Here is a 19,594-nt window from a genome sequence, read left to right as displayed (position 1 = left end):
AGTGGTTTTGGTCCTTAGGCACCATAACAAAAATGAAATGTAGTTGAACACACAAAATATGTAAGGTGTTTCAAGAGATATATAAATAAAGACACTGCCAGATATTAGTGTATAGCAGCCATGTTTCAGGAGGGAAGTACACACCCCAACAGGAAACACGTGCAATAGAGAATAAACCATAGAGTTGCATGTAAACCAAACATAACATCCATAACATCTCCCTCTTTTAGTATTAATAAATCAACATTGTGAAACACGGTCCTTGTAATAACATTCTAGAGGTTAAGTCTCTCAGGTGGTTGTGAATGTCTGTCACTACGAGTGAAGACTGGTCCAGGTTGTGCAAATAGTCTTTTTTCTGGACTCTTCCCACCACTTACTGGCATGCTTTGAACTTGACTGCTGTCAGGTCCTGCTTGCTCAGGGCTGTCATTAGTACTAGTCTGTGGTATCATTCTGTACACTCTTCACTGCCGACATGTGAGTGTGTCCTTGGAATACCAGGTGTGTCTGGCTTGTCAACTGGATATTGAGAATCAGGCTTCTCAGCCACTCGCAGATCCACACGATTGCGTCGGTAGAGACTTCCTTCGATATCCACAAGATAAGAGCATGGTGCAACCTTTTGCAGACAGGTTCCCATTCTCCAGCGACCTGTTCGATCTCCAGAAAGCGGTTTCATACGGATTTGTTCCCCAATATTCAGTTCAGGTAAATCCCTAGCAGATGAGTCATATCTAGCCTTGAACACTTGACTCCAAGTCGTAACTTTTCTGGTACACCTTGTTTTGGTAAATGGTAGATTACCAAATTAATATATATATATATATATATTACACAAGGTTCGTCTACATTAAAAGGTATTTATTAGAAGGCAACAACTTAATACTATAAATTTATCACCAACACACAGCCCAGACCCACGGAGCAACAACCCTTTTTAAATCTATCTATATAGTAATCCCCATCCCCACACGTTTGATCTCACCTACGGTTAGGCCTTCACATCTAGCAATGGCTCATTGCTGGAAGTTCAATATCACATCCACCAAGGAAGAAAAGGAAGCAACAGAGTGTAACATGGTTCACCATGATAGCACATGTCTGTTGACGTCTGCTCAGTAGCACAGCCAAGAAGGAACAAAGAGGAATGGAGATAGGGGGAAGTGGTTATCTCTTTCCTGACTTGTAAAGGTATTGAATTACCCAATTACCATATCAAAGGGTAAAGTGTATCCCCTGCAAGAAAGGCATACATGAGTTTAGTCACATGACCCCTCGTCACCATATTAGTTTGATGACAAAATGTCACCACACTTGTATCACAGAGGGTTCAAGTAGCTTGTTGGCTACTGGTAAGGAGGTCTTTAATCTCCTTGACATCAGCCTTTGTGCCGGACTACTATCCATACCCTCTGTTGGAGTGTTTCTTCAATGTAAGATAGCTTTCCATGGGTCTTTACCATCACTTTTATATTTTTTTGCATAAATTCTGCACTATTTTCACAGCAGATTCAGCTTTGCCATTAGCTTGTGAATGACGTGGTGAAGAAGTCACATGCTCAAACTCCCTGAACTGTAAGCTTGAAAACTGAGGACCATTATCAGAAATCACTTTAATTGGTTGGCCATGACGTGCAAATTGCACCTTGCATCGCTTAATTGTAGTTTCAGTGGACAGGTCAGGAAGCAGTTCAATTTCCCAGAAGTCTGAGTAATGATTGACTAAGAGCAAGTACTCTTTTCCAGCATAGTTGAATAAGTCCATGCTGACAATCTGCCAAGCACGTGTAGATATCTCATGTGACATCATTGTTTCTTTTTGTTGCGAGTGTGCATATTCATTGCAAGTGGGACAATTGCTGACAAAGTCTTTGATTTCACCTTGCATGTTGGGCCAGTAAAGAGTATCATGAGCTTGTCTGTAGCAAGCCTCACCTCCGATGTGGCTTGAGTGTATGCGCGATAACATCTCTGCTCTTAGTGACTTCGGCACTATGACCCTTGGACCTTTGTACAAGATACCATTTTGTATGCTGATCTCATCTCTGAAGGACCAATATTCCTTCACAATTGCAGGTGCTACATCCTTTTCATCTGGCCAACCCATCAGAACTATAGACTACAGTGCTTGCAAAGTTGCATCACTTTCTGTGTGCTGTATGAGCTGATGTAGTCGCTAATCTGTGACATTAAGATAGTCTGCTTGAATGACTTCGTCAAAGAAATTCTGTTCCTGCTGCAACAAACAAACTGCAAGATGCTCATGCTCACCTCCAGGTGCCTAAGCTCTGCTTAGGGTGTCACTGATGTACATTTCAAATCCTGGCTTGTACACAACATTGAGATTGTAATTCTGCAATGTAAGCATTATGCTCTGAAAACGCTTTGGAGCACATAAAAGCAGGTTCTTGAATATGGCTATTAGCGGTTTGTGATCAGTTTCAGCTATGATTGCATCCCGGCCATAGAGATAATGATGGAAACGCTGACAGGCAAAAACAATGCTTAAACATTCCTTTTCAATTTGAGCATAATTTTGCTCAGCTGAAGGGAGTGCTCTGGATGCAAATGCAACTGGCTGACCTTCTTGCAATAGACAACATCCTAGGCCATTTTTGCTTGAGTCGCTTTGTATTGTAACAGGCTTTTTTACATCATAATATTTTAGCACTGGGGCAGCTGTGATCAAGCGTTTTATTTCCTCCACTGCCTGGTCATGCTTGGGAAGCCAATGCCAAACTGCATCTTTATCTAGAAGCCTTCTCAATGTCTCACACACCTCAGACAAATGTGGCATGAATTTTGCTAGGTATGTGACAAAGCCAATAAAACGCTGCACTGCTTTGTTGTCACCAGGCCGTGGCATGTCCACAATGGCTCTGATCTTATCTGGGTCAGCTTTCAAGCCTTGTTGAGACAGGATATGTCCATGGAAGCGGACTTCTGAATTGTAATTTCTTTATGCTGAGTCTCAGCATTACCTGCCTGCAGCAATCTAATAATGCTACTAGCTTCTCATCATGGTCATGCTCAGCTTCCTCATCTGTATTAACACAGCCAATTATAAGAATGTCCAGAAAGTGGTCATGTAGCTACTCTTTTCATCTAGATTGCACTGTACAAAGGCATCTCTTGCATGAACAAGTGTAAAAACCTGTGCTTTGGGCAGTTTGTGCAAAACATCCTCAAGTGTTGGCATTATGTAGTGTGACCCCTTCTCAGGGCCATGTTAAAGGACCACTATAGTGCCAGGAAAACATACTCGTTTTCCTGGCACTATAGTGCCCCCACCCACTGGGCTCTAGGGGGAGGAAGGGGTTAAACCTACCTCTTTCTCCAGCGCCGGGCTGAATGCGCATGCGTGGCACGAGCCGCGTGCGCATTCAGCCAGTCTCATAGGAAAGCATTTACAATGCTTTCCTATGGACGCTGGCATCTTCTCACTGTGATTTTCACAGTGAGAAGCACGCAAGCGCCTCTAGCGGCTGTCAATAAGACAGCCACTAGAGGCTGGATTAACCCTAATATGAACATAGCAGTTTCTCTGAAACTGCTATGTTTATAGAAAAAAAGGGTTAAACCTAGCTGGACCAGGCACCCAGACAACTTCATTAAGCTGAAGTGGTCTGGGTGCCTATAGTGGTCCTTTAAGAAACTTCGGATCAATGCAAATTCTAATCTTTTCAGGCTTTCTAATAACTACCATGTTGCTTATCCAGTCAGTTGGCTCTGATGTAAGATGTCCATCAGCTTCATAATTATCCAGTTGCACTTTTACTTGTGGCTTAATGGCTATAGGCACATTGCGTGGGGCACATTGTACTGGTGGAATGGTAGGATCCAGTTCAAAATGAACCACTCCTGGAACAGATACTACTGGACCAGTAAACACATCATTATAGACATTGAGGATTTGCAGTTTTGTCAGTGGCCTAGTCATGGGCTTTGCAAGCTGATTATCAAAATTGTGCAGCTCCAGAGGAATTGTGAATTGTAGGCATGTGCATGGGGGAAATATTCGGCCCGGTTCGGCATTCCGAAATTCGGGATTTCGGCACATTAGGTCCCCCCCCCCCCTTATTCTTGTTTAGGGCCCCCACCCACCGCTCAGGGGTGGGGGTCAGGGGGGGGGACATTATATCCCCCTCCCCCAATTCTTATTTAGGGCCCCCACCGCTTAGGGGTGGGGGCCGGTGGGGAGGATAATAGGTCCTTCCCCCTTTTTTAACTTTAGGGCCCCCACCCGCCGCTCAGGGGTGGGGGCCGGGGGGCACGTCGCAGGTGGGGGCTCAGGAGGGGGGACCTTTTTTTTTTTAACAGTGAGCAGCCATAGGCTGCTCGCTGTTTAATAGACATGCCCCTACTCTCGATATAGCGAGTAGGGGCATAATTTACTAATACTAAGTAATCTTTACTTAGTATTAGTAAATTTGGCTGAAAGACCAAAACTTGCGTAATTTCGTTCTAACTATTTTAAAATTAGTATATATATATTGATATCAAAATACATGTAGAACGAAATAATATATATATATATATCTATATACATAAGTATATACGTATATATCACTATATATATCACTATATATAAATAAAAAACATTTTAAAAATATGATATACATATATATATACACATATATATATATATATATAATAATTCTACGTATATATTTATGTAATAATTTTACATAATTACCGTATATACTCGAGTATAAGCCGAGTTTTTCAGCACATTTTTTGTGCTGAAAAACCCCAACTCGGCTTATACTCGAGTCATAGTCTGTATTATGGCAATTTGCATTGCCATAATACAGACAGGGGGGAGAGGGGGGCTGGCAGAGCTGTACTTACCTTTCCTGCAGCTCCTGTCAGCTCTCTCCTCCTCCGCGCCGTCCGTTCAGCACCTCGGTCAGCTCCCAGTGTAAGTCTCGCGAGAGCCGCGGCTCTCGCGAGACTTACACTGGGAGCTGACAGAGGGAGCTGCACAGACCGCGCGGAGGAGGAGGGAGCTGACAGGAGCTGCAGGAAAGGTAAGTACAGCTCTGCCAACCCCCCTCTCCCCCCCACTGAACTACCAATGACACTGGACCACCAGGGAAGGAGCCCCCCTCCCTGCCATGTATCAAGCAGGGAGGGGGGACGAATTTTTTTTTTAAATATAATAAAAAATAATAATAATAATAATAATTAAATAATAAATAATACAAAAAAAATAATAATATAAAAAAAATTAAAAAAATTATAATTAAATAATAAATAATAATATAAAAAAAATAATAATATAAAAAAAATAATAATAATAATTAATAATATATGAAATGCCCACCCCCACCAACACATACACAAACACACACTGCATTACACACACTCACACTTCATTCATATACACACACTGCACTCACACACACTGCATCACACACACTCACACTTCATTCATATACACACACTGCACTCACACACACTGCATCACACACACTCACACTTCATTCATATACACACACTGCACTCACACACACTGCATTCATACACACACTGCACTCATACACACTGCACTCATACACACTGCACTCATACACACACACACTGCATTCATTATATACACACACTGGAAATAAATATTCAATTAATATATACGCACACACACTGCACTCATACACACGCACTGCACTCATACACGCACTGCACACATACACGCACTGCACTCATACACACACTGCACTCATACGCACACACTGCATTCATTATATACACACACTGTAAATAAATATTCAATTAATATAATTTTTTTAGGATCTAATTTTATTTAGAAATTTACCAGTAGCTGCTGCATTTCCCACCCTAGTCTTATACTCGAGTCAATAAGTTTTCCCAGTTTTTTGGGGTAAAATCAGGGGCCTTGGCTTATATTCGGGTCGGCTTATACTCGAGTATATACGGGTAGGTCATTTTATTAATTACAATTTGCAGGACCTGCCTGACAACCCAGGCCGAAAGTTCAGGGAACTAAATTTTCTAGCACTATATTTAACCCTGTAACTTTCCAAGACACCCTAAAACCTGTATATGGGGGGTACTGTTTTACTCGGAAGACTTCGCTGAACACAAATATTAGTGTTTCAAAACAGTAAAATATATTACGATGATTTCGTCAGTGACAGTGAAATTTTTAGCATTTTTCACACACAAATGGCACGTACACTGACGATATAATTGTCGTGATACGTTTTACTGTTTTGAAACACTAATATTTGTGTTCAGCAAATTCTCCTGAGTATAACAGTACCCCTCATGTACAGGTTTTATGGTGTTTTCAAAAGTTACAGAGTCAAATATAAGGTTTGCGTTTCAGTTTTTTCACATTAAAATTCGCCAGGTTGCCTTTGAAACCGTATGGTAGCCCAGGAATGAAAATTATCCCCATGATGGCATACCATTTGCAATAGTAGATAACCCCGGGTATTGCAAATAGGGTATGTTCAGTTTTTTTAGTAGCCGCTTAGTCACCCCCCCCCCCCCTTCTACTAAAACTCACTTTAGTTCCAGAGCCGCATGGGTCTGCAGGTGCTGGCCAGAATTTACAATTTTTTGCCAGTCCAATGCTTTCCCATTGGGAAAGCATTGTTGGATTGGCTGAAACCGGCAAGGGGGTGGAGCCAAATGCTATTTTGGCCAATCAGCACCTCCTTAGAGAGATGCATTGAATCAATGCCTCTCTATGCAGAGCGTGGAAACTCTGAACGGCTAGGGTTGCCACCTGGCCAGTATTTTAACGGCACAGCCACTATTTGATTGCAAAAAAAAATTCTGAGGATAAAGTTCTGCAATATCGGCACAGGCCACCAGGGTACATGGTGTTTGCAGGACATGCAAGGAAGACTTGTTGGTGCTAGAGTTGTGTGGAGAAGGCAAAGCATGTCCTTGCCCTCTCCACAAATAGAATGGAATCCACATGGGAGGAGTAGGAGCTACATGACAAGGCGATGTAAGCATCATGGAAGAATGGCACCAGGAGTTTTCACAGCATGTACCTGTGTGTGTTTTCAGCAGTGTGTGTGTGTATTCAGCAGTCTGTATGTATGTATTCAGCAGGCTGTGTGTGTATTCAACAGTCAGTGTGTATGTATTCGGCAGTCTATGTGTGTCTGTAGCAGCCTGTGTGGGTGTATTCAGCAGGCTGTTATGTATTCAACAGTCTGAGTGTGTGTGTGTATTTAGCAATCACTGTGTGTGTTTAGAATTCTCTGTATGTATTCAACAGCCTGTCTGTATTTAGCAGTCTGCGTGTGTGCGTGCGTGCGTGCATGCATTTAGCAATGTGTGTATGTATGCAGAAGTCTAATAGGTGAATGGTGGGAGAAAAAGAACCAGAATATCCATCTCTGTTAATAAATGACTTCTGCACGCATTGTTACACACTATATGAACACAGTAACATACACACACTCACAGTATACATACATTGACACACGCTAACACAACAGTATGCACATTTAGACGACACGCTGCTATAAACACTCTACTCTACACACACACACATTTAGACAGTAAATACATGCACTGCCTCACATACACAATACTATACACACAGTCAGACAAAGTACACACATTGTAAGTAGTTTATTAGTGATTTAGGGAATTTTCTTCTTCCAAATATTCTCATTCTCTTATGTACATTGTGTCCTGTAATGTCACGCATATATAATTAATTGTACCAATTAGCATAGCCTGCATTTTCCCCCCAAAAAGGTGGCAACCCTATGAACGGTAGTGCTGCCTACTGTGCAGAACTGCCACAGGAAGAACCTCCAGTAGCCATCTGAAGAGTGACCACTGGAGGTGTCTCTAGGGGAGCAATGTAAACACTGCCTTTTCTCACTAGTACAAATACAATAAGCTGTAAATGAATAAACCTTGCAGGCTATTGAAAGAGAAAAAAACACCAAGCATAATTACACCCTACCTACACGTTGCACCAAACATGCACTGATGCCTGTAGTCTCCAGAAGGGAAAAAAAAACTTTACAGCTTCTTTAGTGCATAGTGTATCCACGCCATTTTGTTGAAGCCACTTCAAAGAGTTCAAAACTACTCTACAGCTGGTTATGCGGTAATGGAGACAGTGTATGTGACCTCTTAGCCGACTCTCTCTCTCTCTCTGCCTGTGTGTTTAGAACTCTGTACGCCGTGGCTTGCTGACGTGTCTGTGCTGCCTAACAATATGCCTGCAGGCTGCGGTGCGGCGGGCTCTAGAGTGAGGTTGCCAAGACAAGGCTGAGGTTGCCAAGACAAGAGTAGTCACACAGACCATGAACCAACACTATAGTCACTGAGGGGCATGGGAGCTCTCCTGCAGACCCTGGGCTTGAGGTTCAGATTGGGCAAACGCAGGGCAGACCCGTGACGTCACGAAAGTCGGGCGGATCTTAGTAACTGTCAGAAGAAACCTGGAGACCGCGAGCAGGTAGGAAATGGCAAAGGGAAGCGAGATTTATTAGAACGTCTTGTATTCTAACCATGGAACCCGGTGATAAGTAAGACACTCGCTTATGGAGCTACACCAATTGGAATGCAACGTGAACAAAGTCATGGGTAGAACTGTATCACAGCAACACACTGCTCTGCCGGAGAGCACCACCACACAGGAAGTAACAGCCACAATTCGTGTACTGTGTAATGCCCATCACAAGCAGCCAGCAGTACCTTCTTCTTCTTCTTCACAGGCTCCCCTGAGAACCCCATCATAGCTGGAAGAAGAGGGGCTGTGCAGTACAGCTATAGTAATGTTAAACCAGGAGTGGCCAAAGGCTTGATCTACAGTTATTCTAGAATTACAACTCCCATCATACTCTTCTAGCAAAGCTTCTAATGATCATCATCCCACTCAGTTAAACTGTACAAGAAAGTTCAGACTAGGAAATATTTCTAGGAAAGCTCAGAGGGTAATATTCAAATAGTAATAATAATGGGCAGGTGTGTGATGTATGGCAGAAGAATCCTGGTCATGTTACCTGTATGTTAAGGCAGGAGTTAAAATGGCAATATTGGACAATTCTTGTCTTCACAAGTAGTATTTTTTTAAATGAATTTGCACAAACATTGTGTTTTCAAGCTTTAAACCTTTCTTGCAAAGGGTGTTCTACAAATCTATTTGTTCTATGACATTGCTGGGAAATAATTTTCTGTGAAGCTTTTAATATATCAGTGATGAATAATCACATTCCCAGCAGTCATAGCCAGAATATCAGTGAATTCAAACCCAGTCCTCCCAATAGCTAATGATCCCCTGTCTAATACACATTCAGTCATTTGTTCGGTTACAAATGTAAAATATAAATTAACAAGCAGAGTGACTCAAGATAAAAATGTAAAACATTTTTTGGGCAAACATCAGAGGAGTGTAAAAAGGAAGAGGAGTCTAGGTTTCTTAAATAATGTGTGTAAAAAAAAGTATTTCTGCACACACAAAACCACACATCTAGGAATACTATTTTAAATTGTGTTTATCGTAGATGCGTGGGGTCTCTAATTTACATCCAAAGCATAGATATGATAGGACTTGTAGACTGTAAACAACCAAATTAGGTAAAGTTTGATGTCATGGTACAGACACTAACAGAATGTATTAAAATATTTATCAGAAAGGTTGTGGGATTAGATGGACAACATTACATGCTTGTAAGTGAATGCTAGTGTCTCCTAGAGTTTAACACATGCGACTTGGTGTGAGACCTTAAAGGGACACTATAGGCACCAAAACCACTTTAGCTTAATGAAGCAGTTTTGATTTTAGTATAGATTTTTCCCCTGCAGTCTTACTGCTCAATTCTCTGCCATTTAGGCGTTAAATCACTTTGTTTATGCAGCCCTTGTCACACCTCCCTGCGTTTAACATGAGCAGCCTTCCTAAACACTTCCTGTAAACTAATGTTTTAACTTCCTTTAATGTAGGAACCTCCTGTTTGTGATTAAAGGGACACTATAGTCACCAGAACAATTACAGCTTAATGTAGTTGTTCTGGTGAGTATAGTCAGTCCCTGCAGCCTATTGCTCTCTGGGAACACCTCTAGTGGCCACTCTTCAGATGGCCAGTAGAGGTGCTTCCTGGGTAATTTCTGCACACTGTGCAGCACTGACTATCAGTTTCTCCACGCTCTGCATGGAGACACTGAACTTTCCCCATGGAGATGAATTGATTCACTGCATCTCTTAGGAGATGCTGCTGGGCCAAGCTGGCGTTTGGCTCTGCCTTGCCTCTGCCTTGCCTCCTTGACAATATTAGACAATCCAATGCTTTCCCTATGGACAGGCCCACATGGTTCTAGAAATAAGGTATGTTTGCTTACCTTTTACGGGGAGAAAGCCTCCTAAGTGGTGTTTTTAACACTATAGGGTGGGGAATAAAAGTTTGGATTCCTGACCCTTTAGTGTTCCTTTAAAGTTCAAGTTACAGAGCAGGAGATAAAATCTTCTAAATATGTTAACATCTCATTGAAAAATGAAAGCTTATATTTTTTTTATGCAGGCTGTATGGGTCACAGCCAGGGGAGGTCTGGAGCAGTAAGACTGCAGAGGCATGATCTATATGCAAAAACTGCTTCATTAAGCTAAATCAGTTTTTGACTATATTGTCCCTTTAATCACTGAGAATTCAATGTGCATTTTAATTTTAAGAGCAATGTTGCTATACTAGAAGCGTAGCTTATATTGAGATTTTATTTCAAGTTCAGCTATTTTGACCTTAAATTTGAAAATCCTTTTGGATTTTCACTATAATGAATAATCCTGGAAGTGAATATCAAATTCAAGGTCAAAATACGCTCAGCTAATGTATCTCTATAAGAAGCTCCTCCATATTGATGATCTTAGCCAGAGTGGGAGTGGAGGCTAGCCAGGGTTTTTAAGGTGTGTAACATATGTATACTTCTGGATGGAGAGCAAAAAATGTAAATAGCTAGTATAACACTCTTGTGTAAGGAATACATATTTGCATTCCTAAGACTACGTGCTGTAATGTTACTTGAATTTGAAATTCACTTTGAATTCACATTTTAGTAAATAACCCTGATTAGAACATGTCACACTTTGCCCATCATATAGCTCTCATTTTCAACAATCCTCAATATCCACCCTTGGATTTATGCAATGGTAGGTTAACAGATGGGTTGCTGTGTTAAATGTTGTGAAATGCTTGTTAAACAAATCATTAAATACTACCATTTGGTTTCCAGTGAGAACCCTGGCAAGACAAAGCCTTTTGGAGATTTCATAATCCCTGCACTGGTGTCTTCATTTTATTTCCTGTGATCATTTACATTCCTTACTACCCATATAATTTTTTTTTCCAAAACATTACACACATAGTTGTATTGTTGTATTCTGAAGTGTTCCAAAGCACTAATTGTGAGGCAGTCGAATTGGAAACTAGTGGAGCCAACAGGCACATTGTATTTGTAACTCCAGATGGTTAAATTTTCAGACCATTTTTCAGTACACAACACTTTTATATACATAACTCCCATAATATCATTGCTATAGATGTTTGCTACTTTGAGATATGTGTTCTTTCTTCTCAGAAATGTATGTTCTGCTGCCACTCGGCCTCCTGTGCTTGTGGCTTGTGGCTCCATATGCAGCAGCAAAGGAGAATCGGTATAAAGCAGGGGATCCAGTGATTCTTTATGTAAATAAGGTGGGACCATATCACAACCCACAAGAGACCTATCACTACTATCAGTTGCCGGTGTGTGCCCCCCAAGAAATTGTTCATAAGAGTCTGTCGCTGGGAGAGGTTCTGGATGGAGATCGCATGGCAGAGTCTATGTATAAAATAGAGTTCCGACGCAATGTGGAGAGAGAAACATTGTGTGAGCTGAAGTTGTCCGTGAATCAGGTAAAATATTGGTGTGTGAGCTGGTGTTTTTGCGAAAATTGGTATGAGCACTTTTGACTATGTCTAGCATGTAGGCTGGGTTGATTGAGAACAGAGACCTTTAAAGGTCTAAAGAGAAAACTAATAGTTGATTTCCAAAAGCTGCGTGATCAAACCAAACTTTTTTTGTGGTGAATGAAAATATTTTGCCATTAAAATTGGTATCTGGCAGGCCTGGACTGCCCATTTTAGCAAATCTGGCAGATGCCTAGTGGCCTGCAATGGTGAAGGGCCAACTGTAGAGATCTGGGAATCTCTCCAATTGTGCATGTCATTAGCCGGCTACCGGTCACTGCTCTCTATTTGAAGGCCCTTTCGTTTCTTTTTTTGTTATATATTTTAGCTTTTATTTATGCCAGGAAAAGAATGCAAATTAATTCACTTTCTGTGCTCAGTAGTGCTGTAAAAAATGCCAAGGGCACATGAACAAGGATAACATTTCTCTGTTGATGCCCCAGTGCACATTATTGCTCTCCAATAATCACGGGGTGGTGAAGTGCAGTAGAAGTAAGTAAGCTTTTTCTTACCTCTGCTGCTTAATTCACCTCAGAAAATGCTGCAATAGCGTATACCAGGGAGTGGGAATGAAGTACTAGAACTCTAGAAGTGACAGTTTTATTGCTTTTTTTTTTAAAGGAAACCTCCAAACCCTTAAAGCCATTCAGTTTATTTTCTAGGTGTTAACACTGTGACCCCTATTTACTCAATCTATAAGAGATGTTACATTGGCTGGGAGATCATCAGTACTGATGAAATCCTGGAGGCGGAGCTAAACTGTGCTGCGGATTCCCTCGAGGTTGGATTAGATGTAAGTTAACCCCACCCTTTAAAATAAATAAATAATGTATGCAGGCTCAGGGGCTGTGGGCAAAATGGTCCCAATAGTGTCACTAACACTCTATCATTAAATAAAATGTATTTAAATATACATACAGAGATATTAAAATCAGCTCTTTGTAGTCTTATCACCATGAAAAGGCCATCCTTTTGAGACTTGAGGAAATTTAATTTCACCCACAGCAGAGGAAGGGATTATTTATTGTAATAACTATAATGATATGTAATTCTCTGACTAAATACGTTTAACAAATTTGTAGGTGTATTTCTTTTGTGCAAAACACAACATTCAAGGTTATGAATATTAATATAAGCATTGACAGCTTGTTTTTTCAAGTAAAAATCTAATTTCTACTTTGCAGTAAAGATTTTTTTTCCCCCTCTTTGCTGCACAACTGGAAATCAATTCAAGTTGTTGTGGGTTTAGTATTTGCATTTTTTTTAAAAATTCTTTTGAATCAGCAGCAGAAAGTGATGTGTGCTATGTTGACGTTGATCTTTTATCGTTAATTCATACTGCTATGTAAATAAATGTTGTGTGAATTTGGCTGTTATGTCCATTTGGATTTTAGTAGTGTTTGAGGCTTATGTGTGATGTGGTCTAGAAACATAGAATGTGACGGCAGATAAGAACCATTCGGCCCATCTAGTCTGCCCATTATTGTAAATACTTTCATTAGTCCCTGGCTTTATCTTATAGTTAGGATAGCCTTATGTCTATCCCACGCATGCTTAAACTCCTTTACTGTGTTAACCTCTACCGCTTTAGATGGAAGGCTATTCCATGCATCCACTACCCTCTGGTTTAACCCCAGAGTTCTGAATAAAGTAATATTTCCTGCAGAGTTTGATAATTACAATGTTGAATATTGCTTTTTCTCTAACCTCAGGTGGAGGAGCTGCGCCAGGCAATTGAAGAGCTTTACTATTTTGAATTTGTGCTTGATGACATCCCAATTCGGGGTTTTGTGGGCTACATGGAAGAAAGTGGCTTCCTGCCTCACACTCATAAAATTGGTCTGTGGTCTCACTTGGATTTTAACATTGAGTATAATGAAGATAGAATTATTTTTGCAAATGTAAGTGTCCGAGATGTGAAGCCATTCAGCTTGGATGATGTGAGAGAGCCCCTCAGTTTAACACACACCTACAGCGTGCGCTGGTTTCCAACCTCCATCTCGTATGAAAAACGTGGAGACAAATTGCGGGACTCAAGTTTTTTTCCTAAAAGCCTTGAAATTCACTGGCTCTCAATAATTAATTCTATGGTTCTGGTTTTCCTACTTCTGGGCTTTGTGGTTATCATCCTGATGCGTGTTCTGAAGAGTGACCTTGCAAGGTATAACCTGGATGAGGAGGGAGCAGATGATATGGACCAAGGAGACAATGGATGGAAAATAATACACACCGATGTATTCCGTTTTCCCCCTTACAGAAGCTTCCTGTGTGCTATATTGGGTGTTGGCTCCCAGTTTCTAGCACTAGGGACAGGTGATATTTCTTCTCATTTTCTCTCCACCTTCTCATACTTTCTGCTTCACCATTAAATATGATTAATTTACTCAGGTTTCTTGTTTTTGATCCCACAGGTATCATAGTCATGGTTCTTTTGGGTCTTTTTAATGTACACAGACATGGTGCTATCAATTCTGCAGCAATCCTTCTCTATGCACTTACCTGCTGTGTGTCTGGTTACATTTCAAGTAATTTCTACAGGCAGATGGGTGGAGATCGCTGGGTTTGGAACATCGTACTCACTACTAGTCTCTTCTCAGGTAGGAAACCATTCCCAAATCAACTAAGCAAACCAGTCAAAACCTTTGTACTTCTTTTTGTAAATGGAACCTAAAATAATAGTGCTCTTTACACCACAAATTGTAAACAATAGTTAATACTCCTTTTAGAAGGCCCCCTTTCCAGTTTTGACCTTTCTGGTGGAAATCATTGTGGATTGATTATTCCATCCCTTTATTGGAAGCTAGACTAGAAACTGGAATCTTTTAGAATCTGTTATATTCTTTTTGTAAAGCACTGTGCTATAAGCTGGTGCTATATAAATACCAATAATAATACAAATATAGACACTCTGGGCAGCTTAACAACTTCTATCATTGACGTTGTTATGGTATCTTGAGGTCTTGGTCATGATCGTATTTTTAAAAAATGTTTTAAATGGTTTAACCCCAGAGTTCTCTTGACAGCTCCTGGCCCATATGCTCCCTTGTCCGGCCTCAGATCCAACATTTTCTCAGTGTGACAAGTATTAAAAATTGAAAGTGCAGCAGATGCTCTCATCACATTTTTTGTGTTGTGGGGAGGGGTTATTTTTTTGTTACAAATTAAAATAGTATTTTAACTATTAGCTGTAATATTTACAAAACTATCTCATTGTTAAACCTTTATTGTTAAAACCCATCCCACAAAATATAGGATGTTTTCTGAAGAAAAGAACAAGACCAACAGTGGCATACCAGTTGTAATCCACGTCATAGTTCAAAATAGACTAAACACTTACCTTATGTATATCCCCATAACCCCTTAAGGACCAAACTTCTGGAATAAAAGGGAATCATGACATGTCATGTGTCGTTAAGGTCACAACTTCTGAAATAAAAAGGAATCATCATGACAGAATATTTCTGTCATGTGTCCTTAAGGGGATATTTTAATACTATGCATCTTTTTATTCCCCTGCATGCAAAGATTGAATACATCCCTAATCCATAGATATGACCTCTTATTTTTCTTGTTGCACTGATAACATTTTCTTAATGTGCGTTTTTCTAAAATAAATCTTCCACATTCAATCGTTGGTTATACAGAAGGTTGCATTCTCTCCTTATCTGTTTCCATTTTCAATCCTTTACCTTATTCCAAAGTAACTCCTATCTTTGTATACTTAGCTCCATTTTTCCTGACTTGGAGTGTGGTAAACTCCGTGCACTGGGCCAATGGTTCAACTCAAGCTCTTCCAGCAACCACCATCCTGCTTCTCCTGACAGTATGGCTACTAGTTGGGTTTCCACTCACTGTGATTGGTGGCATCTTTGGAAAAAACAGAGCAGGGAATTTTGAGGCTCCATGTCGAACCAAGAACATTGCCCGGGAAATCCCTTCCCAACCGTGGTACAAATCTGCACCAGTACACATGGCCATTGGTGGCTTCCTTCCTTTCAGGTATTGCAATCTGTTAGTTATTTTACCCCCTATGTAGTCTCTTTTTGATCTTTATTACCACTCTCTTTGTTTTTGTCTTCTTATACCGGCCTTTGTTGTTTACATTTTTTTAAATCTATCTCATAACACGTCTCCTACTATGTTTTTCATTTTTTTACCACTATGTCTTACAGCTTTTAGATGAAGCAAATTCTTTCTTTTTTTATTTACCCTGTTTCTCTCGTGTTAATGAATACTATTTTAGGTTTGTATTTATTTTTACTCTCCACCTAACCTTCTAAAAGCACATGCTATTAAAAAGAAACAAAGTTACTTTCTTAATAGAAATATTATTATTTTTTTTATATATATATTTAAAATCACTTTAAACCTACCTTTATACTAGTGCCAATGGCAGTCTCCCCGAGCAACCAATTCAGTGAAGACATTAAAGGACCACTATAGGCACCCAGACCACTTCAGCTTAATGAAGTGGTCTGGGTGCCAGGTCCAGCTAGGATTAACCCTTTTTTCTATAAACATAGCAGTTTCAGAGAAACTGTTATGTTTATAATAGGGTTAATCCAGCCTCTAGTGGCTGTCTCATTGAAATGAATCCTAATATGCTCAGCCAGACACACTACCTACAGTGCCTACAGCATTTATACACTGTATTAAGCGAGGAACTCAAACAAGAATGCCACACTAGCAAACCTTAGGGTTCAGACACCCACTTCAACTAATGAAAAGCGTTATCATATTTAACCCTAATGTAAAGCTGCATAGAATGTTATACCTGAGGCATTCCCGTAACCTATGATTACACTTAAGCTTGAACACTTATGCTTGTTTACTCACTCAGTGCCCAGGGCACATACGTCAGTTAAGATAGCCTGTGTACTAAGCCATAGAGTTTTTTTTCTTAACTACTGACAACTATTACTCCACTATTGTGATTTGTCTGTTATTACACTACAAAAAATGTGCAATTCCTACTAATGCCATGTTACTGATATCCTATGTTTGTCTTGCAATGCTTGATAGTGCTGTTGTGGCATATGAAGCTTGACTGTACACTCTTGCACGATAAAAATAAAGAATTAAAAAAAAAAAAAAAAATCACAGGGTGCTGATTATGGGCCAGCATAACCCATAAGAACAAGTATAAAAGAAAAAAATCTCATGCACTCACTGTGATGAATTAAAGCAGGTTTATTCGACACTGCAATAAACCTGCTCGAATTCTTCCCAGTGAATGCCTGAGATTTTTTTCTTTTAGTACAAGTAGATTGGGATACCACTTTAGCCCCTTGGACAAATAGAAATATATTTAATTTCCACTTCCGTATGGTTTGTTTAACTCGCTGTAGCTAAACTCAAGAGGAAGCAATTGCTCAGAGCCTGCCTTGCAAATACTTCTCATTGAGCTTCAATGGTACGTCTGTGATTGGACAGTCACAGGACGTCTGTGCGCGGTTAGAAGAGGAGAGCTTGTAAATACTGCAGACAATAGCTCTGCAGCTTTTGCAAGCTGTTTTAGATATCCCTCCAATGAAAAAAAATGGTATTTTAATTCATGTTGGGTATATATGCTAAAGTTATTTTATTTTTATTTAAACTGTGGTGTCTGTTTAAATATCATTTGCTTAAAGTAAACCTTTCAAGAAAGATATGTTTGCAGTTTTCTAACCTTCTTTCTTGATTCATCTTATACAATTAAGTGTTCCTTCACTTATACTATTAAAAGCTCAGAGGTTACTTCATGTTTTCAGTGGGTGTTACACTTGCTGGAAGACACACCTCTCCTGCATCCACCTGTTTGGGAAGTGCAAACTTGCTTCTCATAACCAGTTAAAAGTCACTTTATTTGGTCTTTATTGTATGTCAATTAAACCCATCTGTTCTCTCTCTCCATTATCGGATCGCCTGCCCAAACCTCTTCCAATAAATCATTCTGGGTTTTTCTCTCCATGCTGCTGCTCTCACACAAAGCCACTCCTTCCCCTTGCAGGCAAGGCTTTTCCTTAGGCAAGCAGGAGAGATGTCCAGACTGTTTAGCACAGACTGAATTGACTGCTTTATAGTCTCTGATTTTAGCGCAATGTATATAAGTATAGCTGAAATTTGATTCTCTATTATTTAGGATTAAGTTGCATTTGTCATGACATATTTTGTAGTGGTATGTCTTCTATCACCAGGCCTATTTAGTAGAAGTATGTCAGCTGTACAGAGCAGATCTATTGTTTGTTAATATCTTTGCACACTATTTATGTGAGTTCATCGTATGTCTATCCTTTCTTCTTACTTCCTGTTTCTTTAGATATGTTTTGTTTATGCATCCGCCAGCTTTGAACTACTTTAAGATTATGTAACTCCCTTTTAATTCTTTCTCTTGACAGTGCAATTTCAGTGGAGCTATATTATATATTTGCTACTATCTGGGGACGTGAACAATACACTCTGTACGGGATCCTGTTCATTGTCTTTGCAATATTGCTCAGTGTTGGTGCCTGTATCTCTGTGGCTTTGACATATTTCCAACTCTCAGGAGAAGATTATCGTTGGTGGTGGAGATCAATAATGAGCACCGGCTCCACAGGAGCTTTTATCTTTCTCTACTCTGTCTTCTACTACTGGAGACGCTCTAACATGTCAGGGGTTGTTCAGAGTGTTGAATTCTTTGGGTATTCATTCCTCACTGCGTACGTTTTCTTCCTCATGCTTGGAACAGTGAGCTTCACTGCATCACTTCGATTTATACGCTACATATATGTCAACCTCAAGATGGACTAAGAGCGAGTCGGACTCCATCTTTATATTTTATATTCTAAATAAATATATTAAAAAAAAAAATGGACTTGGGAAATGAAAGGGGAAAGTGAAACATAAAACTGGGGCTGGAAGAAAAATCACTTTTGTTGATCAAAGAGGGTTATTGCACTGGAGTCAAGCAAAAAAGCAATCCGTTTAAAAGGAAAGAAAACTGTATCTGAGAGAGAGAAAATTAAAGAATAACACTAGGATAACCAGAAGATCGGGAGATGTTCCAGAAACCAGTGGATTGGGAGCAAAGATCGAAAACCACATCAATCAAAACAGACTTTTTCCCCTATGTGTTACACACACAAAAAAAGTATATTATGATGTTTACTGAAACCAATGCAAGATTGTATCAGGTGGCATGGTTTGCTTCATCCTGTTCTCTGATAGCTATCTAGCTGTTCTTACTTCTCTGCCCCTCAGATTGCTACTTGGGACAATTTTATTTACATCTCTTAACTCTCGGATTGCTTCCATTGAGTCTCCCTGTCCATTGTTTGGGCTCTCTGTGTTTCTGCAGGTTATATTCATTGATGTCCAGCAAACTTTCTGTACCTAAGAAAGATGTTAGAAAATCCTTTTTATCAAAACTGCGTCTTGGTTACTATCTGACCTGCAGTGCGTCTCAGATGGTTTCCTGGACTTTTCCTGGCTAGTACCGTAATTTCTGTCAGACAATCTCCTGCACTCTCTCTGGACTTTCTGTACAGATATATTTATATCTTTTGATTTTCTTTTTACAAAAATAAATAATTAAGAAAATACTGTGTTTTTTATTTTTTGTAATGAAATTTATAATGTACACCTAAAGCATGTGTTTTATTGATGGTGCATAGATGAAAGTCTGC

The 19,594-nt window shown here is 39.9% G+C and overlaps 1 protein-coding gene across 2 annotated transcripts; it reads left to right on the top strand.

The window, feature by feature from the left end:
• The first annotated feature begins 8,195 nt into the window (after nucleotides 1-8,195).
• Nucleotides 8,196-19,508, top strand: TM9SF1 (transmembrane 9 superfamily member 1). 2 transcript variants are annotated; one of them, XM_063454925.1, is made up of 6 exons: nucleotides 8,196-8,464; nucleotides 11,578-11,894; nucleotides 13,661-14,261; nucleotides 14,360-14,545; nucleotides 15,674-15,947; nucleotides 18,326-19,508. In XM_063454925.1, exons 2-6 carry the CDS (start codon nucleotides 11,580-11,582, stop codon nucleotides 18,717-18,719), a joined length of 1,770 nt encoding a protein of 589 aa, XP_063310995.1. In that variant the 5' UTR covers nucleotides 8,196-8,464; nucleotides 11,578-11,579; the 3' UTR covers nucleotides 18,720-19,508. The 2 variants fall into 2 exon arrangements, with proteins under 2 accessions (XP_063310995.1, XP_063310996.1); XM_063454926.1 differs by lacking the exon at nucleotides 8,196-8,464 and adding an exon at nucleotides 8,470-8,534.
• Nucleotides 19,509-19,594: the final 86 nt, after the last annotated feature.

This window comes from Pelobates fuscus, chromosome 5 (assembly GCF_036172605.1).
Source record: "Pelobates fuscus isolate aPelFus1 chromosome 5, aPelFus1.pri, whole genome shotgun sequence".
NCBI lineage: Eukaryota > Metazoa > Chordata > Amphibia > Anura > Pelobatidae > Pelobates > Pelobates fuscus.
Note: the sequence above shows the minus strand (reverse complement) of the source record. Positions and strands in the feature narration are given on the sequence as shown.

What these genes read in the sequence shown, in the direction of transcription:
- TM9SF1 (XM_063454925.1), top strand. Translation starts at nt 11,580, where the DNA reads ATGTATGTTCTGCTGCCACTCGGCCTCCTGTGCTTGTGGCTTGTGGCT. An exon ending in TGAAGTTGTCCGTGAATCAG is followed by an intron (nt 11,895 to 13,660) that starts GTAAAATATTGG and finishes CTCTAACCTCAG; the next exon opens with GTGGAGGAGCTGCGCCAGGC. An exon ending in GTTTCTAGCACTAGGGACAG is followed by an intron (nt 14,262 to 14,359) that starts GTGATATTTCTT and finishes TTGATCCCACAG; the next exon opens with GTATCATAGTCATGGTTCTT.